At 49.3% G+C, this 23402-nt stretch overlaps 1 protein-coding gene across 3 annotated transcripts in view; it reads right to left on the reverse strand.

The window, feature by feature from the left end:
* LOC147099502 (transportin-3-like) overlaps nucleotides 1–23402 on the reverse strand; it is a 111439-nt gene that overhangs the window by 82387 nt on the left and 5650 nt on the right. For all 3 annotated transcript variants that reach the window (XM_085969695.1, XM_085969694.1, XM_085969696.1), the window contains exons 2-12: nucleotides 22576–22700; nucleotides 20882–21082; nucleotides 19000–19073; nucleotides 17872–18028; nucleotides 17142–17285; nucleotides 12829–13004; nucleotides 9254–9392; nucleotides 8157–8303; nucleotides 6962–7069; nucleotides 6210–6301; nucleotides 4788–4927 (exon numbers count right to left, since the gene is read on the reverse strand). In XM_085969695.1, the coding sequence (XP_085825821.1) occupies nucleotides 4788–4927; nucleotides 6210–6301; nucleotides 6962–7069; nucleotides 8157–8303; nucleotides 9254–9392; nucleotides 12829–13004; nucleotides 17142–17285; nucleotides 17872–18028; nucleotides 19000–19073; nucleotides 20882–21082; nucleotides 22576–22692 (1495 nt within the window). In that variant the 5' untranslated portion in view covers nucleotides 22693–22700. The remainder of the gene's footprint in view (nucleotides 1–4787; nucleotides 4928–6209; nucleotides 6302–6961; nucleotides 7070–8156; nucleotides 8304–9253; nucleotides 9393–12828; nucleotides 13005–17141; nucleotides 17286–17871; nucleotides 18029–18999; nucleotides 19074–20881; nucleotides 21083–22575; nucleotides 22701–23402) is intronic.

A 23402-nucleotide genomic window follows, 5' to 3' on the forward strand; every position in this document is an offset into this window, starting at 1 on the left:
ACCGCCAACCCCCCCCCCCATCTGATACCCGCAGCGACACACCGACCCCTACGCTGGCCTCCGTTACGCTGGACCAAACGAGACCGCACCAACTAGCTCGGTCCAAAATGGACGTTAAGGTAAACGGCCATGCAATAAACTGCCTTTTTGACTCCGGGAGCACAGAGAGCTTCATCCACCCCGACACGGTGCGGCGTTGCTCTCTCCCAGTCCTGCCTGCGCACCAGCGGATTTCTATGGCCTCCGAGTCCCAGTCAGCGGACATTGGCGGCTACTGCGTGGTGACACTAGTAGTAGACGGGACTGTGTTCAATAATTTTAAACTCCTGGTCCTGCCCGACCTCTGCGCTGCCGTCCTACTGGGGTTGGATTTCCAGTGCCACCTCAAAAGCGTTACGATGGCGTACGGTGGCCCCCTCCCCCCACTCACAGTCCGCAGCCAGCAGCCTCCAAATTGCCCGCCGCGCACCAGATGCAACCTCTCCACACTGAGTCCCAACCCCCCCACTGTTTGCTAACCTCACCCCCGACTGTAAGCCCATCGCCACAAAGAGCAGGCAATACAGTGCCGGGGACAGGGTTTTCATCAAAACCGAAGTGGAGCGGCTCCTGAAGGAGGGGATTATTGAGGGCAGCTCCAGCCCCTGGTGAGCCCAGGTTGTGGTCGTTAAGACCGGCGAGAAACGACGCCTGGTCATCGACTACAGCCAAACAATAAACCGCTACACCCTGCTGGACGCCTACCCACTCCCCCGCATAGCTGACATGGTCAACCAGATCGCGCAGTACCGCGTCTTTTCGACCATTGACCTGAAATCAGCGTACCACCAGCTCCCCATCCGCCCTGAAGACCGCCAGTATACTGCTTTTGAGGCAAACGGCCGCCTCTATCACTTCCTTAGGGTTCCCTTCGGCGTTACCAACGGGGTCTCCGTCTTCCAAAGGGAGATGGACCGGATGGTCGATCAAAACGCACTGCAGGCCACTTTCCCTTACCTAGACAATGTGACCATCTGCGGCCATGACTTGCAGGACCATGACGCAAACCTCGAGAAATTCCTCCGCACCGCCCAACTCCTGAACCTGACATATAACAAGGAGAAGTGCATATTCCGCACAGACCGCCTCGCCATCCTTGGCTGTGTTGTGGAACACGGGGTCATCGGTCCCGACCCGGACCGGATGCGTCCCCTTATGGAACTCCCACTGCCCCACTGCCTAAAAGCCCTGAAGAGGTGCCTAGGGTTTTTTTCCTACTACGCTCAGTGGGTCCCCTACTATGCAGACAAAGCCCGTCCGCTGATCAAATCCACCTCTTTCCCCTGATGGCAGAGGCCCGCTTGGCCTTCCACCGTATCAAGGAGGACATTGCCAAAGCCACCATGCACGCAGTAGACGAATCCATCCCCTTCCAGGTGGAAAGCGATGCATCCGACTTCGCTCTGGCTGCCACCCTTAATCAGGCGGGGAGACCTGTGGCATTCTTCTCACGAACCCTCCAGGGCCCGGAGACCAGACACTCCGCGGTCGAGAAGGAGGCCCAGGCTATTGTGGAGGCTGTGCGTCATTGGAGGCACTACCTGGCCGGAAAACGATTTACCCTGCTCACTGACCAGCGTTCAGTTGCTTTTATGTTCAACAACAAGCAGAGGGGCAAAATCAAAAATGACAAGATCTTGAGGTGGAGAATCGAACTTTCCACCTACAACTACGAGATCTTGTACCGGCCTGGGAAGCTCAATGAACCCCCAGATGCCCTATCGCGTGGCACCTGCGCCAGCGCGATCGATAGGCTGAGGGCCCTCCACAATGACCTCTGCCACCCGGGGGTCACCAGGTTCTTCCACTTCATCAAGGCCCGCAACCTGCCTTACTCCATCGAGGAGGTCAGGACCATGACCAAGAACTGTCAAGTCTGCGCTGAGTGCAAACCGCACTTTTATAGACCAGACAGAGCCCACCTGATAAAAGCCACTCGCCCTTTCGAACGCCTGAGCGTCGATTTTAAAGGGCCTCTCCCCTCCTCCGACCGCAATGTGTACTTCCTCAACATCATTGACGAGTACTCCCGTTTCCCGTTCGCTATCCCCTGCTCGGACATGACCAGTGCCACGGTCATTAAATCTCTGAACAGCCTCTTCACCCTGTTCGGTTTCCCCAGCTATATCCATAGCGACCGGGGCTCATCATTTATGAGCGACGAACTCCGCCAGTACCTGCTCGCTAGGGGTATAGCCACAAGCAGGACCACCAGTTACAGCCCCCGGGGGAACGGACAGGTGGAAAGAGAGAATGCAACAGTTTGGAAGGCCGCCCTACTAGCCTTAAAGTCTAGGGGCCTTCCGACCTCCCGCTGGCAGGAGGTGCTCCCCGATGCGCTCCACTCGATTCAGTCACTGCTCTGTACTGCCACCAATGCCACCCCTCACGAGAAAATGTTTGTCTTCCCAAGGAAGTCCACATCGGGGACATCGTTACCGCCATGGCTGACGTCCCCAGGGCCGGTACTACTGAGAAGACACGTGAGGGCCAATAAAACGGACCCCCTGGTCGAGAGGGTCGACCTCCTCCACGCCAACCCCCAGTACGCTTACATTGCATACCCGGACGGGCGGGAGGACACAGTCTCCATACGAGACCTTGCACCCTCGGGGACCGCTGTAGGGTGGGAGGACACAGTCTCCATATGAGACCTCGCACCCTCGGGGACCGCTGTAACCCACTACCCATTACCACCCCCCCCCCCCCCCCCCCACACGACCCGATATCCAACCCCAGCAGCCGGCTCGCCTCGGACCGTCACCCACGAGGGCTACACTCCAGGGCCCCAGCCTACACGGGACGCGACGCCGGAAGCTCCACCACCCCTGCCGTCGCCACGTCGATCACAGCGGCAGACAAGACCTCCGGAGAGACTCCAATACACGAACTTTTAAATACACTTCACCCCGCCGGACTCATTTTTAAACAAGGGGTGAATGTGGTAAACCACTGTTATACCTGTCTGTACGTGTATGTGTATTCCACTAGGTACAGGTCTGGACATGCCTCGGCTGACTCCTCCCACTATTCCAGGTATATAAGTGACTACCTCCCAGTCCCTTAGTATTCTGGACAGGTCGACCACTCGAGACAAGACCTTCATTCTGTAGTTAATAAAAGCCTGGTTGTTACTCGCTTAACCTCAGTCTTTTGAGTAATTGATGGCGCATCAATCTACATCACTAAAAACAGATTATCTGGTCATCATCACATTGCTGTTTGTGGGAGCTTGCTGTGTGCAAATTGGCTGCTGTGTTTCCTACATTACAACAGTGACTACACTTCAAAAATTGTCTGTAAAGCTCTTTGGGACGTCCGGTGGTCATGAAAGGCGCTCTAGAAATGCAAGTCTTTCTTTCTTTTTGAAAAGGAAGGATTTTAGGGCTAGAGGCAGCATGCATTGTATAGTGCAGTACTGAGCCAGAGCCAGCAAGTCCCAGATTCAGTCTGTGCTGTCATAAATGAATCAGTGAAGAAGTCAGAGTGATGCAAATGACCTCAGTGTTCCTAGGCCGCGAGGAGTGAAAGGGGAGGGATAGAAAGAGATAACGTGCAATTTATATAGTGTCTCATCACTTCTCTTGGGACGTCTAAAGCGTGTCACATACAATTAATTGCTGGAAGTTATGACTTCAGTTATGTAGGAAAATTTAGCAGCTTTTAGGGACAACAAAGGCAGCAAGGTGACTGACCAGTTAAATTTGTTTTTTTTTGGGTTGAGAGCAGAATATTGGCCGGAACATTGAGAACTCCCTGCTCTTGGAGGGAAGAAAACCCCATAGCCAAGAACTCCCTACTCTTGATCACGACTCACTGAGAAGAAAGTGTAAACACTACGTGATGATGAGATTGTGGCTGACTGTAGACGACAGGACACTCTAACCAAGGGCTTTGGTCCATCTAATTGATTGCTTAAAGGATGCAGGAAGTAATAATCTGCCTTCTTTAGACATATCAGCCAAAACTCAAAGCCAGCATGTCACGGAACACCTTAAGATGAATATTGCTCAGAATTTTGGACTTGAACCAAGACACCAATTTAACTAACACTGAATTTTCTCCCCTTACCACCCGAAGACATTAATCTTGGCTGGTATACAGTCCCACAGGTGCCAATCATGCTCAAGTGCCTTAGCCATTCCTTCATGGATGGAATAGCCAGCATGCTATTTGACAATGGCGGGGGTGGGGTGGGGCGGCGAAGAAATCAAAGCCAAACCTGATCCGATCCTTGTATGCACATACCCAATTTTCTGGACAGTGAGCCGACTCTGCGGAAACTCTGGTGAATTGTCCTCAAGTCAGGAGCGCTGAGACCAACTGTAACATCCTACCGCCATCCTGGCTAAGATCTGGTAACTTGGCACAAATCAGTTATCGAACCTGGGATCTTCCTTGTCTTCATGGCTCAGTTAGTCACTGCCTTAATCAGTAGGGCTGGGAATGGCCTCAGAGGAACTCAAGACCATTAATTTGGCATATAACTAAAATACACACAAAGGGAAGCCCGGTAACTCTGAGCGTTGGTATACCATGCACTGAATCAAGGGGCAGCAAGCGGATACAGCCCCAATAATTCTCCACCTGGCAATTTCCTGCCCCACCATGCGTCATCAGGGATGCTTAGGGAGGCAGAGAGGATGATGCAAGAGTCACCATGACATGATATGCTCCTGGTTGTGCTTGACTCAAGGACAATCGAAAGGAAAAAAAATACCTGCGCACCTTTCCCACTCGGTACTGACCTAGGCATTGCACGTTGTTGTTGATGTATTCTCCCACCTCCCCCAACAGTTGGACTCCAGAATGCTGCACCGCTAGGTGTGTATTGTCGGGGAGGCTGATCACTGCCTGAACGACATCTCCCAGCCTTTGCTCCTTTTCCCTAAATGAAAACAAAAAGACAGTGCTTTTTTCATTTGAAAGATTTTCTTAAATTCTTTAAGCTCACTGGGCACAACAGTTGAGGTCACCAACTATGGACGCTTGCACGAGATCAGCGGGATACATGTAGAGCCAGTTTGTCCTTTCAGCTGCAATTTACACTCACAGCTTCCACTGAAGCCAAAACAACTCCCTCAAGCAGATTTTAACTTTACGCTCTGCGGCCTCCCAATGTCTTTTCCCTTCAACTTCCCATCCCTCAGATTTTCCTGAAGGCATTGACTCTTACTGGGGTGTTGTTCCACAAGCGCTTACAGCCCTTCAGTATTCCACCCACGTAGCCACCCTGGACAGTGAGTGTCGGCAGGATATTTGATCACGGGTAGTCCCACAGCCGAGCCAGATTCACTTCGCGCCCAACATCCATATACAAGTACTTTTTTTTTTTTTTTTGCAGGGTCACTGGATAGCAATCAGAAGCGAGAAACAGAATTGATGGTTTCCCTTCCCAAGCTCAGTGGCCAACTTAGTGTTACATGCATTCGGGATCACAGCAAAGACATTCTAATCCATATGGATCAGTACTGCACTGAATGATGTAAATGGAGAAAACGGAGGAAAGTCAGCTTATTCCCTCTAATTAACACATGCCTAAAATCAAACCTCTATCTCCCTCCTCCACCTTAAAGAAACTTGCCTTCTCCCCCCCCCCCCCCCCCGCCCCCACTGTGCCTTGCCACACTCTGTCCCCCCCAAATGATGCACCATTCCCTAGCCAGGAGGCTTGCTCCAAGCAGGTCTGTGACCTGGGCTCATTCACCCACTGATCAAAGGATGAAGATAGTAAATGTCTCCTGATGGTTGGTGTTTCTGTCAAGACAACTCCCCACACAGTGAGTTCCCAATCTCGTCAATGTTCATGCCATCTGAAAGGTGCTTGCTCACAAGGACCTGTGCCTGTGACCCGTGCCAGAATGCACGTTTGTGTGGATGTTAGGCGAGGACGGACCTAGGCTCAGCTGTGACCACCCCCCCCACCACACTTGGATACCCTGCGGACAGTCACTATCTGGGGGCTTGCATATGTTTGACGGCTGTCAGTGGCTACAGAACTGTATCCCACAAAAAAAGGTGCATCACTTTCAGCAACGTTTGAATGACCTGATGGAATGAGGAGGGTGGGTTTTACTTCTGAATTAAACCCATCGCTAACTGCCTGCTCCTCCCTCCCAGGATGGGCCGCGGGTAAAACCGATCCAATCTCAAGCTGATTTGGCACTCACGGGTTTAGGTTTTTGACCAACGCCGTCATGATGAACAGCACAGCTTCCGTCTCCTCCCAGGCCGGGCTGCCCTCCTTCAGCGTCGAATATAACTGGAAAAGAACAATGCGATTGAGGGCCCAAAGTTGACACCCTTCAGTCCCAAAATTACTCCAAACTAAACTGACAGAAGGACAAGGATTCCAAGTGATGTAAGGCACATTTTGAACTAATGCCAGGAAGTTGCTTAAACAAAGAGAGTCGTCAGCATGTGGAATGAACATCCAAACAGGATAGTCCAGGCATTTAACAGTGGGAGGCTGCAAGGGGGGGGGGGGGGGGGGGGGAAAAGAGGACACAGGACTGCGGGTGTCTGAATGGAGGAGTTGAATGGGTCTCCTTATCCATTTGGTGACTACATTTTCTCATCGTGTCCTGGCTTGCATGGACCAACAGTTCATAGAGTCATAGAAATTTACGGCACAGGAGGCCATTCGGCCCACCGTGTCTGTGCCGGCCGAAAAAGAGCTATTCACCCTAATCCCACTTTCCAGCTCTTGGACCGTAGCCCTGTAGGTTGCAGCACTTCAAGTGCATATCCAAGTACTTTTTAAATACCATGAGGATTTCTGCCTCTACCACCCTTTCAGGCAGTGAGTTCCAGACCCCCACCACCCTCTGGGTGAAAGAAGTTCTTCTCAACTCCCCTTTGAACCTTCTACCAAATACTTTAAAACTATGCCCCCTAGTTGGGAGGGTTGATCCTGACTTACCCGCGAGAAAAACTCCGAAGCTCCAATGAGGAATATAACATCTTTCAGCAGGTCGGAAACCCGTAGTCTGAACTCAAAAAAATCATCCGTCTCATCCAGAACTCCCTCCTGTTACAGAAACAATTCATTCAGTCAGTGGCATTCCCAGAGTTTGCACGGAGATAATGATGCACGTCATTCTGGACCTCACACCCTCCCGACTACTCGGGAACCATCTCAATCGAGAAAAACTAACCTTTGAACCTCGGATAGTCTTTTCATTGTTGGTTTGTACATTGAGATTTTTCAAAAAAAAAGTGTGAATTTCCTTCTCAAAAAGTGCTGACATTGGAGAATAGTGCAATTTCCATTTTCATGAATCCAACGTCAGTATCGAACAATCCCAGGTAGGTATGGCACCGATAGACACAAAGCAAAGCTTTCTCCAACACAAGTCTCAACAATGCACCTCAGCACAGACCCAGCAGAATGGCCCCCTGCTGTACCACTGTGATATTTTTCCATTTCCCACACCAGCCATCCTGTGGCCCTTAAGCAAGTTTGCCAATTTAGAGGTAGTTTTGTGCAGTGGGCCCCCCCAGAGTCTAAGGAACTTGGTTGAGACACCCAAACTCATACAGCTAGCAGGATACAGGAGCAACGTTCCTGTTAAGCTGCCCAGCCGTGTGGCAGTCTGGAGGTCCCGCGCAGGCCGCTCGCCAGCTTTTAAATGAAAAAAAAAATGCGCTTGCGTGGAAATTTGAATAGCCACGCAGCCCCTTAAAGGGGCCGTGCACCCCCAAAAAAATTTAGCGGGAACATTGTACAGGAGACTTCCATGCCTTCAGTCTGGGCTGGATTTGAAGCCACATACGTGAAGGGAAAGACTAGTGTCCACTTCACCACTAACAATGCACATTTACTCATCGAAAGGACAAGTAATGCTGACCTGATGCCAGTTCCTGCCAGTAGTTCTCGCTAGACCACCTCACCCCCTTCCCCAAGCTCTGTCTATGCAAACAACGGAAACTTTAAGTCCTTTCCACAGACAAGGGCAGAGGGGGTGTTGTGGGCAGTCTCGGGAGAGGCAATTAATTTTTCATTTTTACACAAGATTCTCCATTTTTTGGGAATGATGCTCTTCACCCCTTTCCCACTGCTCAGGGCTTGTTGTGCACAAACCAACTTGCATGCCTGTTTGCCCAGGACGACGTACGTGATCGGGGTCCATCTGCGAGTGGAAGGTGAGAGACTGAGTGAGTCTCTGGAAATACGGTCGGAAGATCTGGTTCACCGAGGGATCCTTCATCTTGTGGAGTGTTTCGGCCAGCCGATACCAGAAGTTGAACGTGATCTCTGCCACCTGCACAAACACAGCCAGATCACCAGGAAATATGACAGCAATCGAGGCCAAACTCTTGGCATATAATTTCCAGAGAAATTTTTATGGTTTTAGCTACTAGAAAACAGAACACGTCTCATTTTTGTTATTCAGTGCGAGCATCAAGCACTCCCAGGGTCAGGCACGTAACAGGTTAGATACAGTATAAAGCCCACCCTACATTAAGAAAAACATAAATTTATACAGCGCCTTTCACAACCTCAGGACGTCCCAAAGTGCTTTTCAGCCAATGATGTACTTTTGGAGTGTAGTCACTGTTGTAATGTAGGAAAAGTGACAGCCAATTTGCGCACAGCAAGCTCCCACACACAGCAATGTGATAATGACCAGATAATCTGTTGGTTGGTGGATAAATATTGGCCAGGACACCAGGGATAACTCCCCTGCTCTTCTTTGAAATAGTGCTATGGGATCTTTTACATCCACCTGAGAGAGCAGACGGGGCCTCGGTTTAACGTCTCATCTGAAAGACGGCACCTCAGACAGTGCAGCACTCCCTCAGTACTGCCTAGCCTAGATTACGTGCTTAAGTCTCTGGAGTGGGACTTGAACCCATAACCTTCTGACCCAGAAGCGAGAGTGCTACAGCAGCTTTCCTGGGTTTGATTTAATTTAGTGATTGCAGCTTAATGTTGAGACAGGCCTCCCCCCGCTCAGTGGGAAAGGTTGGTTCAAGGGCCAAGCAGCAGCACAATTCAAGACGTAATGAACCGGACAGGTCAGTTCCTGGTCCTGCTCTTTATGACCGATCCCATTTCCACTTGGTGTTCCATTCAGCACTTTGGTTCGGAAGTAATGGAATGGGCAGAGCCTGAAACTCACCCAGGAGCGGAGCGTCCAAGTAACAGGCAGTCCCAGCTCCTGGGCACTGCTACCTACACTAATCGAGCTGAAGGAGAGCGTTAACTCACCTCGTACTGCTCGTGTCCAACACAGTTTAAGATGAGGTTGAGTGTTTTGAGGTCGCCCAGTCCCTGTCCCGGTGAACGGATAACCATCTCCAACAGCGTTTCCGCCAGCTCAGTGAAAATCCGACAATAGTTCAGTGCCCTGGAATACACAAAGGGCTCAGGTCAAAAATGATACAGCTGGTATCAAAGCTCCCTCTACTGTCCCTTAAGCACTCCCAGGTCAGGTACAGCACGGGTTAGATACACAATAAAGCTCCCTCTATACTGTCTCATCAGGTACAACATTGGTTAGATGCAGAGTAAAGCTCCCTTTGCTCTGCCCCCAGAAATGTGCCTTCACTCCATTGACTATGCGATCCAAAGTGATATTTCCATTTAACTCACTAGCCATCTGAGTGTTATTTCATCTTGAATTATGGAGTTTAAAACATACCTGAACAGGTGTTGAACACAACCAGTACAGCTTGAGACAAAATGGAATCATCTTTACCTACTAAGGCCTGTACAAATACACAGAGGTTAGTCAGAAACAGGCCATTCGGCCCAACTGGTCTGTGCTGGTGTTTTTGCTCTAACCCTACCAGCATAACTTTCTATTCCTTTCTCCGTCATGTACTTATCTAGCTTCCCCTCAAATGCTTCTCTGCCATTCACCTCAACTACTCAATGTGGTAGCATGTTTCACATTCTCTGTCTGGGTAAATAAGTGCATTAGCTGCCACTACATAGGATACACGGCACAGAAACAGGCCATTCGGCCCAACCAGTCCATGCCGGCATTTATGCTCCACTCGAGCCTCCTCCTGTCTTTCCTCATCTAACTTTGTCAGCGTAACCCTCTATTCCCTTCTCCCTCATATGCTTATCAAGCCTCCCCTTAAATGCATCTATACTATTCGCTTCAACCACACCCTGTTCCACATTCTCACCACTCTCTGGGTAAAGAAGTTTCTTCTGAATTCCCTATTGGATTTCTTGGTGACTATCTTATATTGATGGCCTCTAGTTTTGCTCTTCCCCACAAGTGGAAACACTCTCTCTGTATCCACTCTATCAAAATCTTTCATAATTTTAAAGACCTCTATTAGGTCACCCCTCAGCCTTCTTTTTTCAAGCGAAAAGAGACCCAGCCTGTTCATCCTTTCCTGATCGGTATACTCTCGCATTTCTGGTATCCTTGTAAATCTTCGCTACACCCTCTCCAGTGCCTTTATATCCTTTTTATAATATGACGACCAGAATTGTACGCAGTACTCGTGTGGTCTAACCAAGGTTCGATATAAGTTTAGCATAACTTCATTATTTTTCAATTCTATCCCTCTAGAAATAAACCCCATTACTTGGTTTGCCTTTTTTATGGTCTTGTTAACCTGTGTTGCTACTTTTTGTGATTTGTGTATTTGTATTCAAATCTCTTTGCTCCTCTACCCCACCCAGATTCACACCCAAGTAATAAGTGACCTCCCTATTCTTCCTATCAAAATGTAATAACTCACATTTATGTGTTGAATTTCATTTGCCAATTATATGCCCATTCTGCAAGTTTATTAATGTCCTCCTGTAATTTGTTGCAGTCCTCCTCAGTATTGACTATCCCCCCCGGCCCCCCCCCCCAAATTTGGTGTCATCTGCAAATTTAGAGAAAGTGTTTTTGATTCCAAAGTCTAAATTGTTGATATAAATTGTGAACAGCAGTGGTCCCAGCACTGATCCTTGTGGAACACCACTACCCACCTTCTGCCACTGTGAATAGCTACCCTTTACCCCTACTCTCTGCTTTCTGTCTTGAAGCCAGCCAGCAATCCATTCTGCTACTTGTCCCCTGACTCTGCATCCTCTGACCTTGTTCATCAGTCTATTATGTGGTAGCTTATCGAACTCTTTTGAAAACCTAGATCAATTACATCTACTGCATTACCCTTGTCTGTTCTCTCCGTTACCTCTTCAAAAAATTCAATGAGGTTGGTCAAGCAAGACTTTCCCTTTTGAAATCCATGCTGACTATTCATTATTATATTTTTGGCTTCTATTTTCTCCTTTAGTAGGGATTCCATTATTTTTCCTACCACCGATGTTAAGCTGGCTGGTCTATAGTTCCCTAGACATGTTCTATCTCCCTTCTTAAATATAGGTATTATGTTAGCTATCCGCCAGTCCTCTGGCACTACACCTTTTTCTAATGAATTATTAAATATGTGTAGTAATGCCTCTGCCATCTCTTCCCTAGATTCTTTTAAAATGGTGGATGTAATCCATCCAGACCGGGGTTTTTTTTCCTCTTTGAGTTTGATTAGATTATTTAATATATCTCCCCTTTTTATTTTAAATGTGCTGAGATAGATGGGCTGAGCCTCAGTCAGTGCCACCCCGAGGTGACTCTGGAAGGTTTTGGCACACAGTCCATTGAATGACAGAATAGAGAGCAGGGTGACTCTCCCTCTCTACAATCTCCAGCACTATGGTTGAGCCTGTGGTGGAAGGTTTAATCGCTGATGGTGAACTAGAGACTACTCCTGATATTTCAAAGTCACCTTTTGTGCGGTAAAAAAAAATGGAATTACCCGATAATTTGAATTAACCAAAATAAATAACAGGGCAAACCAGCAACTTAGTGCTTTAAAATAGAATTATCAGAGCATTCGAATTAAAAAATTTCAATTATAGTAATTATTTCTTAAGTGTGAAAGACCCAGAGTGACGAGCGATGCTTCACGGGAGGTTTGAGCACTTTGTTTCTGAAGGCAGTGATTTGCGCTGGGTGTATGGTTCCATGAGCGTTTGTAGTGCTCAGTACCTCACCCCGGCACACGGCCAGTCTTCACGTGCAATCCCTGACTGTGAAGCTATTCACTCACATTGGCATCACAGTAACACCCAATCCAGGCTTCCTCCAATCGCCAGACGTGTGGACTTTCCAGCAGGAATTACTGCCTAGAGATTGGGAGCGGGAAGCCCAACTGATCTTTCCCTGGCCACAGGGACATTGAGGCCCCTAAATATAGCTGCATATAGTGACACCACTATTCCCGCCAGAATGGACGTGATTGGGTAATTCCCCGTCAACCACGCCTGGAGACCACACTGCTGTAAGTGACTGGGATTGATTTCACGCACAAAATTTGTATTATGTAATTATCCTCCACTCAGTGCATTTCGCTGGAGAAATAATCCAGCTTTTATCGGGAGACGTTGCTGTAGTTTCGGTCATGAGTTTTGCTTGCTGTAGTTTGTGGAGACTCTCCTTAAATAGACTCTGTAGACTGTTTGCTATAGTGCGCCGTTTAAATAGACTCTGTTTGCTGTAAAATAGACTGTTTGCTGGGAGTCCTGCCGTAAGTCCCGCCCTGCTTCCAACTCATCGGCTGACAGTGGTGTCAATAGATACTCTGCCTAAATACTGCCCTGGATGAGATCAGCTTACCCAGCACAGATCAGTGATCAAACCTGCCTTGACCAGCAGATGCCTCAAGGGGATCCTCAAAGCAATTTCAACACCATGAAATACCCAAGGCCATGTAACCGATTGGCAGCCATAAGCTGTGGCTCGGTCAAGCGTGAAACCTTACTATACGTACTTGTCCATGTCCTCACAGGCGACCGCAGTATGGTAAGCCTCCTCCAGTGCCGTCACACCTTCCTGTAGCTGTAGTGCCAGCCGTAGACTCTCCTGCAAGCCTTCGACTGCATACAGTGCTGCACACACGCAGTCGCTAGCCACCTCGTGCAGGTTTGAGGAGGTCTGGTTGTGCCTCTGAAACGCAGGGACAGTTTTTCTTTCATTATTTCTGTACATTCGCAGGCATTACAGTTTCATTATTCTCTTGAATATTATATCCCGTTCAGAAAAAATACACAAAGATGCCTGATCGCATCTCGGAAACATTCCAAAGCATTTCACAGACAAACAATTGCTCTGAAGTGCAGTCACTGTTAAGCAGGCAAACATTTGTGGAGAACAAGACCCCACAAATCAACAGTGAGGTGAATGGCACAGTTAATCTGCTTTTGGTGGTACTGGTTAAGGGAGGAACGTTGGCCACGACACCAGGAGAACTGCCCGTTCTTCTTAGAAAAGCACCCTGGCAGTTTTAATACCCACTGACCCGGGAGAGCAGGCAGTCAGGTTTATCGACTCACCCAAAGAATGCAGCAATCCCTCAGTACTGAATTGGAGTGTCAGTCGTCAGTCTGGATTGTGTGCTTAGATCCTGACGTGGGGTTTCCAAAGGAGACCAAGTTAGCTCCAGGTTAAGTTCCCAGTGCGTCACCACATCAGCATTAAGAAAATACTAACAGCAGCTCCTCGATGGTTTAGCGGGTAAGCAATGTTCCCTCTAATTTTTTCCCCCATGCCCTTTAAATTTGCTGCGTGGCCGCGCATGGGCGGTATCTCCTCCAGCGGCAGCAGCTGGTGAGCTGCGTGTGTGGGACCTCGTGATTGATGTGCGGCCACGCACCTTAGGGGGACCATTGTGGGTAAGCACTTTCTGTGGCACGTGATGGTGACGCACCAACCGGGAGGGCCACTGGTTTAACTCTCGTCCTGTACTGCTAAACTAATTTGACGGCCAAGGCTCCTGCGTCCGATCATCATCCAGTGATGTCTGCTCGGAGTGCTGTCTCACGGCCTCAGCTGTAGCAGCCCCCGTGGTTGAGGATCTCACCGACCGGCAGGAGGGAGGTGGCTGTTTGACCCAGGCTAACTTTGATCAGCCATGATCTCATTGAATGGTGGAGCAGGCTCGAGGGGCTAAATGGCCTACTCCGGGTCAGGTTTAATGACTCATCCAAAGAATCTTCTATGTAACTACCGCCCCCCTCCCCCTATGCCCAGGGTTAACGATCATCTCTGATAAGTGTCTAACAGTCAGGCTCAGCAGTTTTCCTATCAGCTTCCATCCCTAAAAGACGTCAACACTCACCATTTCAACAAAAATAGTACAAAAAAAATACAAGAAAAAGATGTTAATGATTCTTCAAACTGTTAATTACTCTCCCCGCCCTCTCCCAATGTATTCTCCTCCTCTTGTAAGGCGCCGATTCCTGCTGGGGTGTCTATTCAACCAACAGGCCTCCCGCAACTCACCCAAGAGCTTGTTCCTTGTGCGAGCACGCGGGGGAACATCCCAGACCTGGTATTCACAACACACGCACTCTCCTGGAGGGGTTACTAGATCGCAGGAACCCTGGCTGATTTTTCCCCTCGCTAACCTGGGGCACTGGGGTAACCCTGGGTTGAGATCGGTTATCTCAGCACAAACCAGGGATTGAACAAGAAGCCTTCTAACCTGTATGGTTTTAGTGCTACAGTGAACGGTGCCTTCAACCGCTCCAGGACACTGGAGGAGCTCCGTGACTAATTTTCAAATGGAGTCCCAATACGGAGTCCCTATTTTGCCTCCATTAGTATTTGAGAGCGATTCTTCCTCGATTCCCTGGACCATCGAGTAACTGCAGCTGACTGCTCCCTGCCTCCCCCCCCAGCAATGGAGTTTTACACAGGCCACTGGGATGTGAACCAGAACAACCGGAGGACAATCCTCCACCCGCATGGTGAAACCACCTGACCGTTGATCAACGCCTCCGCTGCCACCCCCACCAGTGACACTGCCAAGAGGCTCATCCAATTTGTGTCACATCCTGCAACGGGCCCCCTCTCTAACCAGAATTAAACCCACGCATTCCCTTTCAAATGATCGGACAGGGTGAGTTTCTTTAATAAGAGGACAAAGCCAAGTTCTGTTGGAGGCAATGTCAATACAGGCGCAGTCAACAAGACCGCAAACAAACCCCAGCACGGATAAAATCAACTGGGATTAAACATTACAGAGGCCAGGCAAAGGGTGAGGATGATATGATGTCAATGGGCACCAGTTTCCCGGGTTGACAGGACAAAAAACAACACAAGGCCAACTGGAGAGGTGTTATTAACAGAAAAAACAAAGGCTGGCCTTGAAGCCATGTTAAACTGCCAGCTGCAGCATTGTGCCACATAGAACACAAGGTCCCAGGTTCGATTCCCAGTCTGTGCAGAGTTGGCTGATTTCACCTGTAGTTGGAATGCGACACTGGTTTCAGCGCCATGGGTGGGGCTCGAATCTCTGGCTGGGGTTCGTTCTGCTTCGGAGTGGGTGGATGCTAGGTGACAATAGCATCAGGCTTTGCTGTGGTGCACTCCTCGGTCAAATAGCCAGCCGACAATAACCAGCTTAGGCTCACACGTGAAGAATGGGCCCATAGATGAGCTATGGCACAATGGCCAGCACCCTAGCAAAGAGCGGGGCCTACAGGAGTGGAAGAAAAGGTAGTTCTTAAAACTGGAGCCACTGGGGCTAATGATTCTACCTCTGACAGCTCTGCTCCCTCACAGAGTCAGGTTCAGCAAATTCGCAATTAGCTCCCCCACCACTAACCCCCAAAAGATACCACAGCACTTCCCATTTCAGTTAAAAAATAATAAAAAGCCATCTGCGGCAGTTTTTCCTCCCAAAACAGTTCAATTCACTTTCTCCCAATTTTCTCTCATCCTCAGTATGTCGATTCTTGGGAATTTGCGTAAGGACATAAGAATCAGGAGCAGGAGTAGGCCATATGGCCCCTCGAGCCTGCTCCACCATTCAATAAGATCATGGCTAATCTTTCACCTCAACTCCACTTTCCCGCCCGATCCCCATATCCCTTGATTCCCCTCGAGTTTGGTCCCCAAGTACTGATTGTCCCCTCCCTCCTACACTTCACCAGTGTCTACGCTTCAAGCGTGACTGAACGTTAGCAAGCTATTTGACTACAGTGGGCACCCCGGTTAAGCCCAATCCTCACCCAATGTCTATGCACGCTCGCCTTCCAGCAGCAGCAGTCACTGGATAGTTTATCGGGACTGATCCCTGCCTGGGGCACCGAGATTGGTTGCCCCACCCACTACACTGACTGAGCTCAGCTAGCCAAGCACATTGTGCAATGGGAGGTGAACAGCAGCAGCTTGGGAATGACTCTCGCTTTACATGGGGGAATCACTGGACATTCGTTCAATGCCTCCCTAGGCCGACACAGCCGAGTGGCTCATCCAGCCCGCGTTCTAGCCCACCATGGGATCCTCGCTAGCCAGAATTTAACTCAATTGTTCTTGTTCAAATCCTTAGACAGGGGAGTTCATCTAATGTAGAGCAAGCAGCTAATGGTTCAAGGCAACATCAATGCAGGTACAGTCAATGTGGCCATAAACAAACCTGAGCACAGTTACAATAAAATAGGATTAAAAGTTACAATAGAGGCCAAGCAAATACTGATAAGGATAAGAATGGTATGATGACAAAGGGCAGGAGTTCCCCAAGTTGGCAGAACAAGGATGGCACAACGCCAAGTGGAAGAAATGGCAAATGTTGGCCTTCTGGGCATTGTTCCTCATTTGTTTTTGGGTGTGTGGCCCCTTTTACCCATTCAAATTTCCACACATGTGCGATTTTTCCATTCAAAAGCCTGCACGGGACCACCAGACCGCTGTGCACCGCGCAGCTAAACGGGAACATTGCTTGTGGGTTAAGGGTACTGCCATGCCAACCAGCAGATTCCAAGTTTAATCCGCAGACCGTGCGGCGTTAACTGATCACGCGACATAAACTTGAAGTTGGGGTGCTACACTGGCCTCGGCTTTGTGGGGAGGGGAAATGAGAGAGGGTTCCTGCTCTCAATTGCGGTCCATGGAACGACACCCAGCAAGGGTCAGAGACTTCCAGAAGAGGACCCAAGGAAACTGGGTAGAATAAAGGACAGGCAAAAGTCACGGGGCTGCTGGAATTGTTCTCCCAAATAAAACCGGGGCTTCGTGTGGTGACTTTGTGCAGTTGCAGATACTGGGGAAAAGCCGATTAGCTGCTTCGCTCATACTCACAAGGACCTGGAAGAGCGCCACCAGTAACTGGCTGTTGGCAATGTGGTCGGTGTGAAGGATGCCCAGGTTAATCCAGCTCATCAGGCATCGGAAGACTTTAATCATCAACTTCTCATCGTGACTGCAGCGCTCCATGTAGGCTGTCTGAAAAATTCCCGGGTACAAAATCAAGTTTCTCACCAACACAAAACACTGAACTTCAATTGAGGTCCCAAAGCACTATACAGCCAATGAAGTACTTTTGAAGTGTAGTCACTGCTGTAATGTAGGAAATGCAGCAGCCAATTTGCACACAGCAAGCTCCCACAAGCAGCAATGCGACAATGGCCAGATCATCTGCTTCAGTGATGTTGGTTGAGGGATAAATATTGGTCCCAGGACACCGGGGAGAACTCCCCTGCTCTTCTTCGAAATAGTGCTATGGGACCTTTTACGTCCACCTGAGAGGGCAGATGGGGCCTCGGTTTAACGTCTCATCTGAAAGACGGCACCTCCGACAGTGCAGCACTCCCTCAGTACTGCACTGGAGTGTCAGCATAGATTGTTCTGCTCAAGTCTCTGGAGTGGGACGATGAACCCACAACCTTCTGACTCAGAGGCGAGAATGCTACCCACTGAGCCACTGGCTGATTGGACAGTGCTTAGGCTACTTTTATTTTCTATGCACACAGGGACACGCGGGCGCACAAATACTGCAGTTAGATGGAATTCACTGCCCAGACTGACTCACCAATAAGCCGATCACCATGCTGGCGTGGTATGCCAAGTCCTCAATCACTTCGGTCCTTCGATTGGTGCCAATTCGCAGCGAGCGGCTGTGTACCTCCTCCGGGAGCACTGTCAGAATCTCCAGCAGGAACGGTAGCGCCGATTCATCGTTGCCGTACCTGGGGGAGACAGCGCGTGCAGTGAGATCAATCGCCCCAGCTTTACACCAAAAGCAATCAGCAGAGAGGAAAAACGCATCAGCCCATTCAATAAGGAGCAGGTCTGGGGATCTGGGCAGAGAAGCAGGTTGCACCCTGACAGGCCACCTTTTGAAGCCTCGATTTGGATCCAGCATTGACTGGTGGGGCAAACGTTTCCCTCGTCAGCCATGAGCCTCCTCTGTGAAATGAGTCCATGGACACCTCAACCCACTTCCTAGTGGACACTGTTCCACGGCACAAAACTAGCAAAGAGGAGATAAAAAGGAGCAACAGAAAGTGCTCGAAAAACACAGGAGGGCCATGAACATCGGAGAGAACTCCAAGATGTTAGCCAAGCTTTTGGTCACCCCTCCAAGCTTCTCCTTTGGCTCCTTGTCCACTTTCCTAACGGCTTGCTGTGACGCCGGCGGATGTTTTTCCTTGTTAAAGGCCAATATAATGGAAGGTGTTGAGATATTTTGTCTTTTCAGACGGTTTTACTGCATGATGTTGAATAGGAAATAAAAAATGCCACTACTGCTGTGGGAGAAGACGGTAATTCCTCCGAGGTTAGGGATGAAGCATTTTACTGTGCCACTTTAGAGGAGCTTTACTCTGCATCGAACCAGGGCTGCTCGATGGGGCAACATAGAGGGAGCTAGAGTCTGACATGGTTGTGCTTCAGGTCAGCTGTGTGTGTGAAAACGTCCCTTTCTCCTCACGTCTCGAGAAGCATCAATGCTGTCTGAAAATGAACAAATGACCAGCAATTCATGCCCAGTTAGTATCAATCAATGCCGAGAATGAGAGATGCCTCGCACCTTCCAGCACCGCCTGGTGCCTCCCCATAGCAAAATCCAACATGCCTCGTTTCTTCACCACGTGTGCACAGTTCAGGCAACCGCGGGGGGGGGGAAAGAGACAAACCATTAAAATACAAAAACACTCACTTCTCAATTAGCGTCTGGACACAGCTCTTCCATGATGTCATCTGTATGGCCAGGTCTGCAACAGCGAGAGCCAGCTGGGATCCAAAATAGAAAAGACAGCGAGGAATTACTGTTAATAAAAGCAGCACGAGAGAGAGAGAAAATTTGGGGTTAATCACGAGTGCACTTTTGTTGCTCTCGGGGCAGCAGGAGGTCGTGGGTAATTCACTTTTCCGTTTTGGGTTTTTCTTTGAACATCACTGGGACCAACACCCTCCACTACAGCGAGCAGTCAACAATAGTGGAACTGATCGATAGCCCAGCGCCCCCCCCCCCCCCCCCCCCCCCCCCCCAAGGGCACCAACGCTGCGCACAAGCAGCAACCCTCTGGTGTATATCTCTTCAAACTAATGCCACGTTTTCCTGCATTATCAGATGCTCCTTGCTACGGACCAGTGCCCTTCATTGGGGTCGCTTAAAATGAGGGCTCAGATCCTCCAGCCTTTGATTGGGTACTACATAGGAGACTATCAGACAAGATTAAGGGACGTTGATTAGCAAATTGGATTTAAAATCTAGCTAGAAGGGAGAGAACAAAGTGTAGGAATTACATAGAATTTACAGCAGAGGAACAGGCCAATCGGCACAACTGGTCCATGCTCCACATAAACCTCCTTCCACCCCTCTTCATCTCACCCTATCAACATATCCTTCTATTCCTGTCTCCCTCGTGTACTCATCCAGCTTCCCCTTAAATGAATCGATGCTATTCGCTTCAACCACTCCCTGTGGCAGCAAGTTCCACATTGTAACCTCTCTGGGTAAAGAAGTTTCGCCTGAATTCCCTATTGGATTTATTAGTGGCTATCTTATATTTATGGCCCCTAGTTTTGGAGTTCCTTGGAGTTGTTAGAGTGTTAGGAAGTGGGTAGCGGCGTCCCACAGGTTTCTGCTCTTGGGTCGCTTTTATTCACCGTGTACTGCAATGGTTTGGATACAGGCCTAGGTGGAAACGGTGCCCAAAGTTCAGATGATACTGAAACAAGAGGCATAGTAAACAATTCGGTACTGTGTGGTGTACACACATTGCAAGGTCTCGGCCTCAATCCAGGGTCTGCGATGAGTTCGCTGATCTTAGTTGGGGCAGCCACAGTGCCCCTGGGGGAGGAGGAAATCAACCAGGGTTCCCATTCCTGAACACAATACAGCGATCCTTGCTGGAAACTGTGTGTGTGTGTGCAGGATTGGGCCTCACCACAATGTCCCCCCAAGCTCACAGAACCTGCGGACACTATCTAGGCTCATTCGTGAGGAACAGCAGCAACATGGCCGGGCTACTGGCACAGCATGAGTCACTGCCTCAGAGGAGAGAAAGGTGAAGGGGCGGGATAAAAGAGGGGTCCTTTCAACATCCCCTGTAAGCTGCACTGCCTCCTGCGTGGCCTGCCTCCTCCAATGCGTGGCCTGCCTCCTCCAATGCGTGGCCCAATCAAGTTTTTGTGCATGTGCAGTGTTATAAATCTCATCATCATGAAGAAACGACTCATGAAATAACACTGGATGGCCAGCTGGTGGCGCCGTCCAAGGAGTATAAATACTCGGGCGTGGGCCCAGCTTTCCAGGGACATTTTGTAAGACAGGAACTAGTGAAGTACAACTAGACCTCCATGTTCTGAAACAAGTTGATTAAAGCCTTGCTTTATACTCGAACCAAGTGCGTAGTGAGTTTTATTACATCACGCGGTATCTATGGAAAAGCTGGCAAGCGGCCTGCGCGGCTTAGCGGAATCCTTTACGCCCTCCGTGTGAACTGGACAGGAATCTGGGACCCAGAGGTGGAAAGGCTGCACTCTCACTTAAGCACCCAGCTCCTGTTAAGCGCTGGGCCCACTCCCTGCTGTACCTGTGTGACGATGGCCTGGGACAGGTCCTTCAGGCTTTCCAGGTGGGTGAGCAGCGAGTCGCGGAGCGAGGAGTGCATCGTGGGGGGCAGCTCGTAAAACGAGTACTGGATTTTCATCTTCATGGTCTGGGCGGCGAAGTAGCACGACTCGATGTCACGCTGGAGCCGCAGCAGCTGGTCGGAAATCTGCCACGAAAACATCTGGCCAGAAGGAGGAGCAACAGGAAGTTGGTTAACTTTTTTCAAAACTCTGAAAATTAAACAGACCCCCGGGAGACTGTGGAAGCCATTAGTGCTGATTGATTCAAATGTAAATTAGATAGATTTCTGTCAGAAAATTACAATTTGCGATATATTATACAAGTAATTTGAGACATGACGTGTGGTGAGTGTAGTGTACTTGGGAGGAACAGGTGACTTTGGACCTATGGTTCCCAAAGCTCTCCACCACTCGGGGTTTTGTAGACTAATTAATAGCGATTGATTGCTGTGATTATCACATCATGCGGTGGTAGGCGGCGAACTAGATGGACGGCGGACTTTCTTCGCCGAGCAATTCCTGTGTTCCTATGTAACCAAAAAACGTGGGCATTCCCTCGACAAATTCCAGGTTTGTCTCGGGGCTTATTGAATGTATTGGTGCTCATCCACTACACAGAAAACAAATTACGGTGTGTGTGTGTGTGTGTGTGTAAGAGAAGACGAGCTGGGAGGAGTGGGAGCAAGCCCGGGGGGTGGGAAGAGAGGCTGGCTGTGTGGAAGAGATGAGCTGGGAGGGGTGGGAGCAAGCCGGGGCGCGGGGGGGGGGGGGTGGAAGAGAAGACGAGCTGGGAGGAGTGGGAGCAAGCCGGGGGGGTGGGGTAGGGGGGAGAAAGAAAGAGAGGGGTGGGGGGTTGAGCAGGGAGGGAGGGTCTTGTTGTGCGAATCACTTTGAGGAAGACCAAGTATTGCTCCAACTGCTGGACAAACCTAGAAGCTGCTCTCAGATGTGCCGTGTCTGATCAATTGATGCCAGAATTCCAATCTTCGGTAAAGCGAAAGATTGCAAAATTGAATGGAGTTAGATGCTTGTTATGTAAATATAGCCGTCAAGTACATTTACTTGTATTATGCATACGCCATTTTGTATTAAAATTAGTGCCTGTGACTAAAACGGTGTCACTGTAGCCTCCACCTGTGGCTAGTCAGCAATTTCTATTGGACGTCCCTGGTCTGATCCCACAATCCCCGTACCTTTTAATGTTCTTTTAGTAAGCAACTGCCGGATTTACTTAAAATAATTGATAAGATTCTGCTTCAACAATCCGTGGCAAGAGAATTCCACATTCCAGCCATGCTCTGTGTAAAGAATTTATTCTAACCGTAACTTTATTTTGTTTTGTGAAATTTATATCCTCTAGTTACTGTCTCACTGCCCAGTGGAAACATTCCATCACTAGTTAGCTATCATAACCTTCATAATCTTGAAGACCTCGATTAGATCCACCCCCCCCACCCCAACAATCCTCTCAGCAGTACTGAGGGGAAAAAATAATAGAGGGCATTGTAGCTGTCAGCGTAGAGTGTTGAAAGCCTGGTAAGTCAATGTAAAACAGCTAGGATTTCAGTCCTGATCATTTACTATATGCAAACCCAACACAAGCCTGGACCATGTATCTATGATCATGCATTGTTTCACTGAAGCACTTACTTACCGACTTCTGGAATTCACCCAGCCAGGCTGAGGCCCTCTCTTTACCCTGTGGGTCTGGATGATGGTACAAAGCTTGAACAGCTTGATAGACCGAATCTAAACTGACCTCCCCCTCCATCCTGCGACCTGGAATCCAACAGCAGAAAAGGGTAATTACACGAGCTCGTAACGCAAACGTTTTCCTCCTTCAGGCGGAATGCTCCAGCCTGACTGGTGCTGTGCAGGAGTGATCTTCTCCCGGCTTTGTACCGATTCCTCTCACTAACTGGCCTCTGGCAGCTGAGCAAAAGCTGGCAACGGACTGACTCACCCTCCACACAGGGAACAAAGCAAACAAGTGCGCGCTTGTCAGCTGTTCCTGAATGAACTCGCTGTGCAACCAGGACACCAATACCTGACTCAGGAAGATGCGAGTATTCGAGCATTTGCGGGTCACATAGGTGCGGACCATGGAGCTTCAGTGTCAGCCGTGGCTCAGTGGGTAGCCCCCTCGCCTCGGAGTCAGAAGGTTGTGGGTTCAAGTCCCACTCCAGGGACTTGAGCACAAAATCTAGGCTGACACTCCCAGTGCAGTGCTGAAGGAGCGCCGCACTGTCAGAGGTGCCACCTTTCGGATGAGACGTTGTACCGGAGAGGGCAGGCTGGGCCTCGGTTTAAGAACCCCTGGCACTATTACAAAGAAGAGCAGGGGCGTTCTCCCCGGTGTCCTGGACCAATATTTATCCTTCAACCAACATCACTAAAAACAGATTATCTGGTCATTATCACATTGCTGTTTGTGGGAGCTTGCTGTGCGCAAATTGTCTGCCACGTTTCCTACATTACAAC

The sequence above is a fragment of the Somniosus microcephalus genome, chromosome 28 (assembly GCF_052327205.1).
Source record: "Somniosus microcephalus isolate GS21.2 chromosome 28, FLI_Smic_1.0, whole genome shotgun sequence".
Classification (NCBI taxonomy): domain Eukaryota; kingdom Metazoa; phylum Chordata; class Chondrichthyes; order Squaliformes; family Somniosidae; genus Somniosus; species Somniosus microcephalus.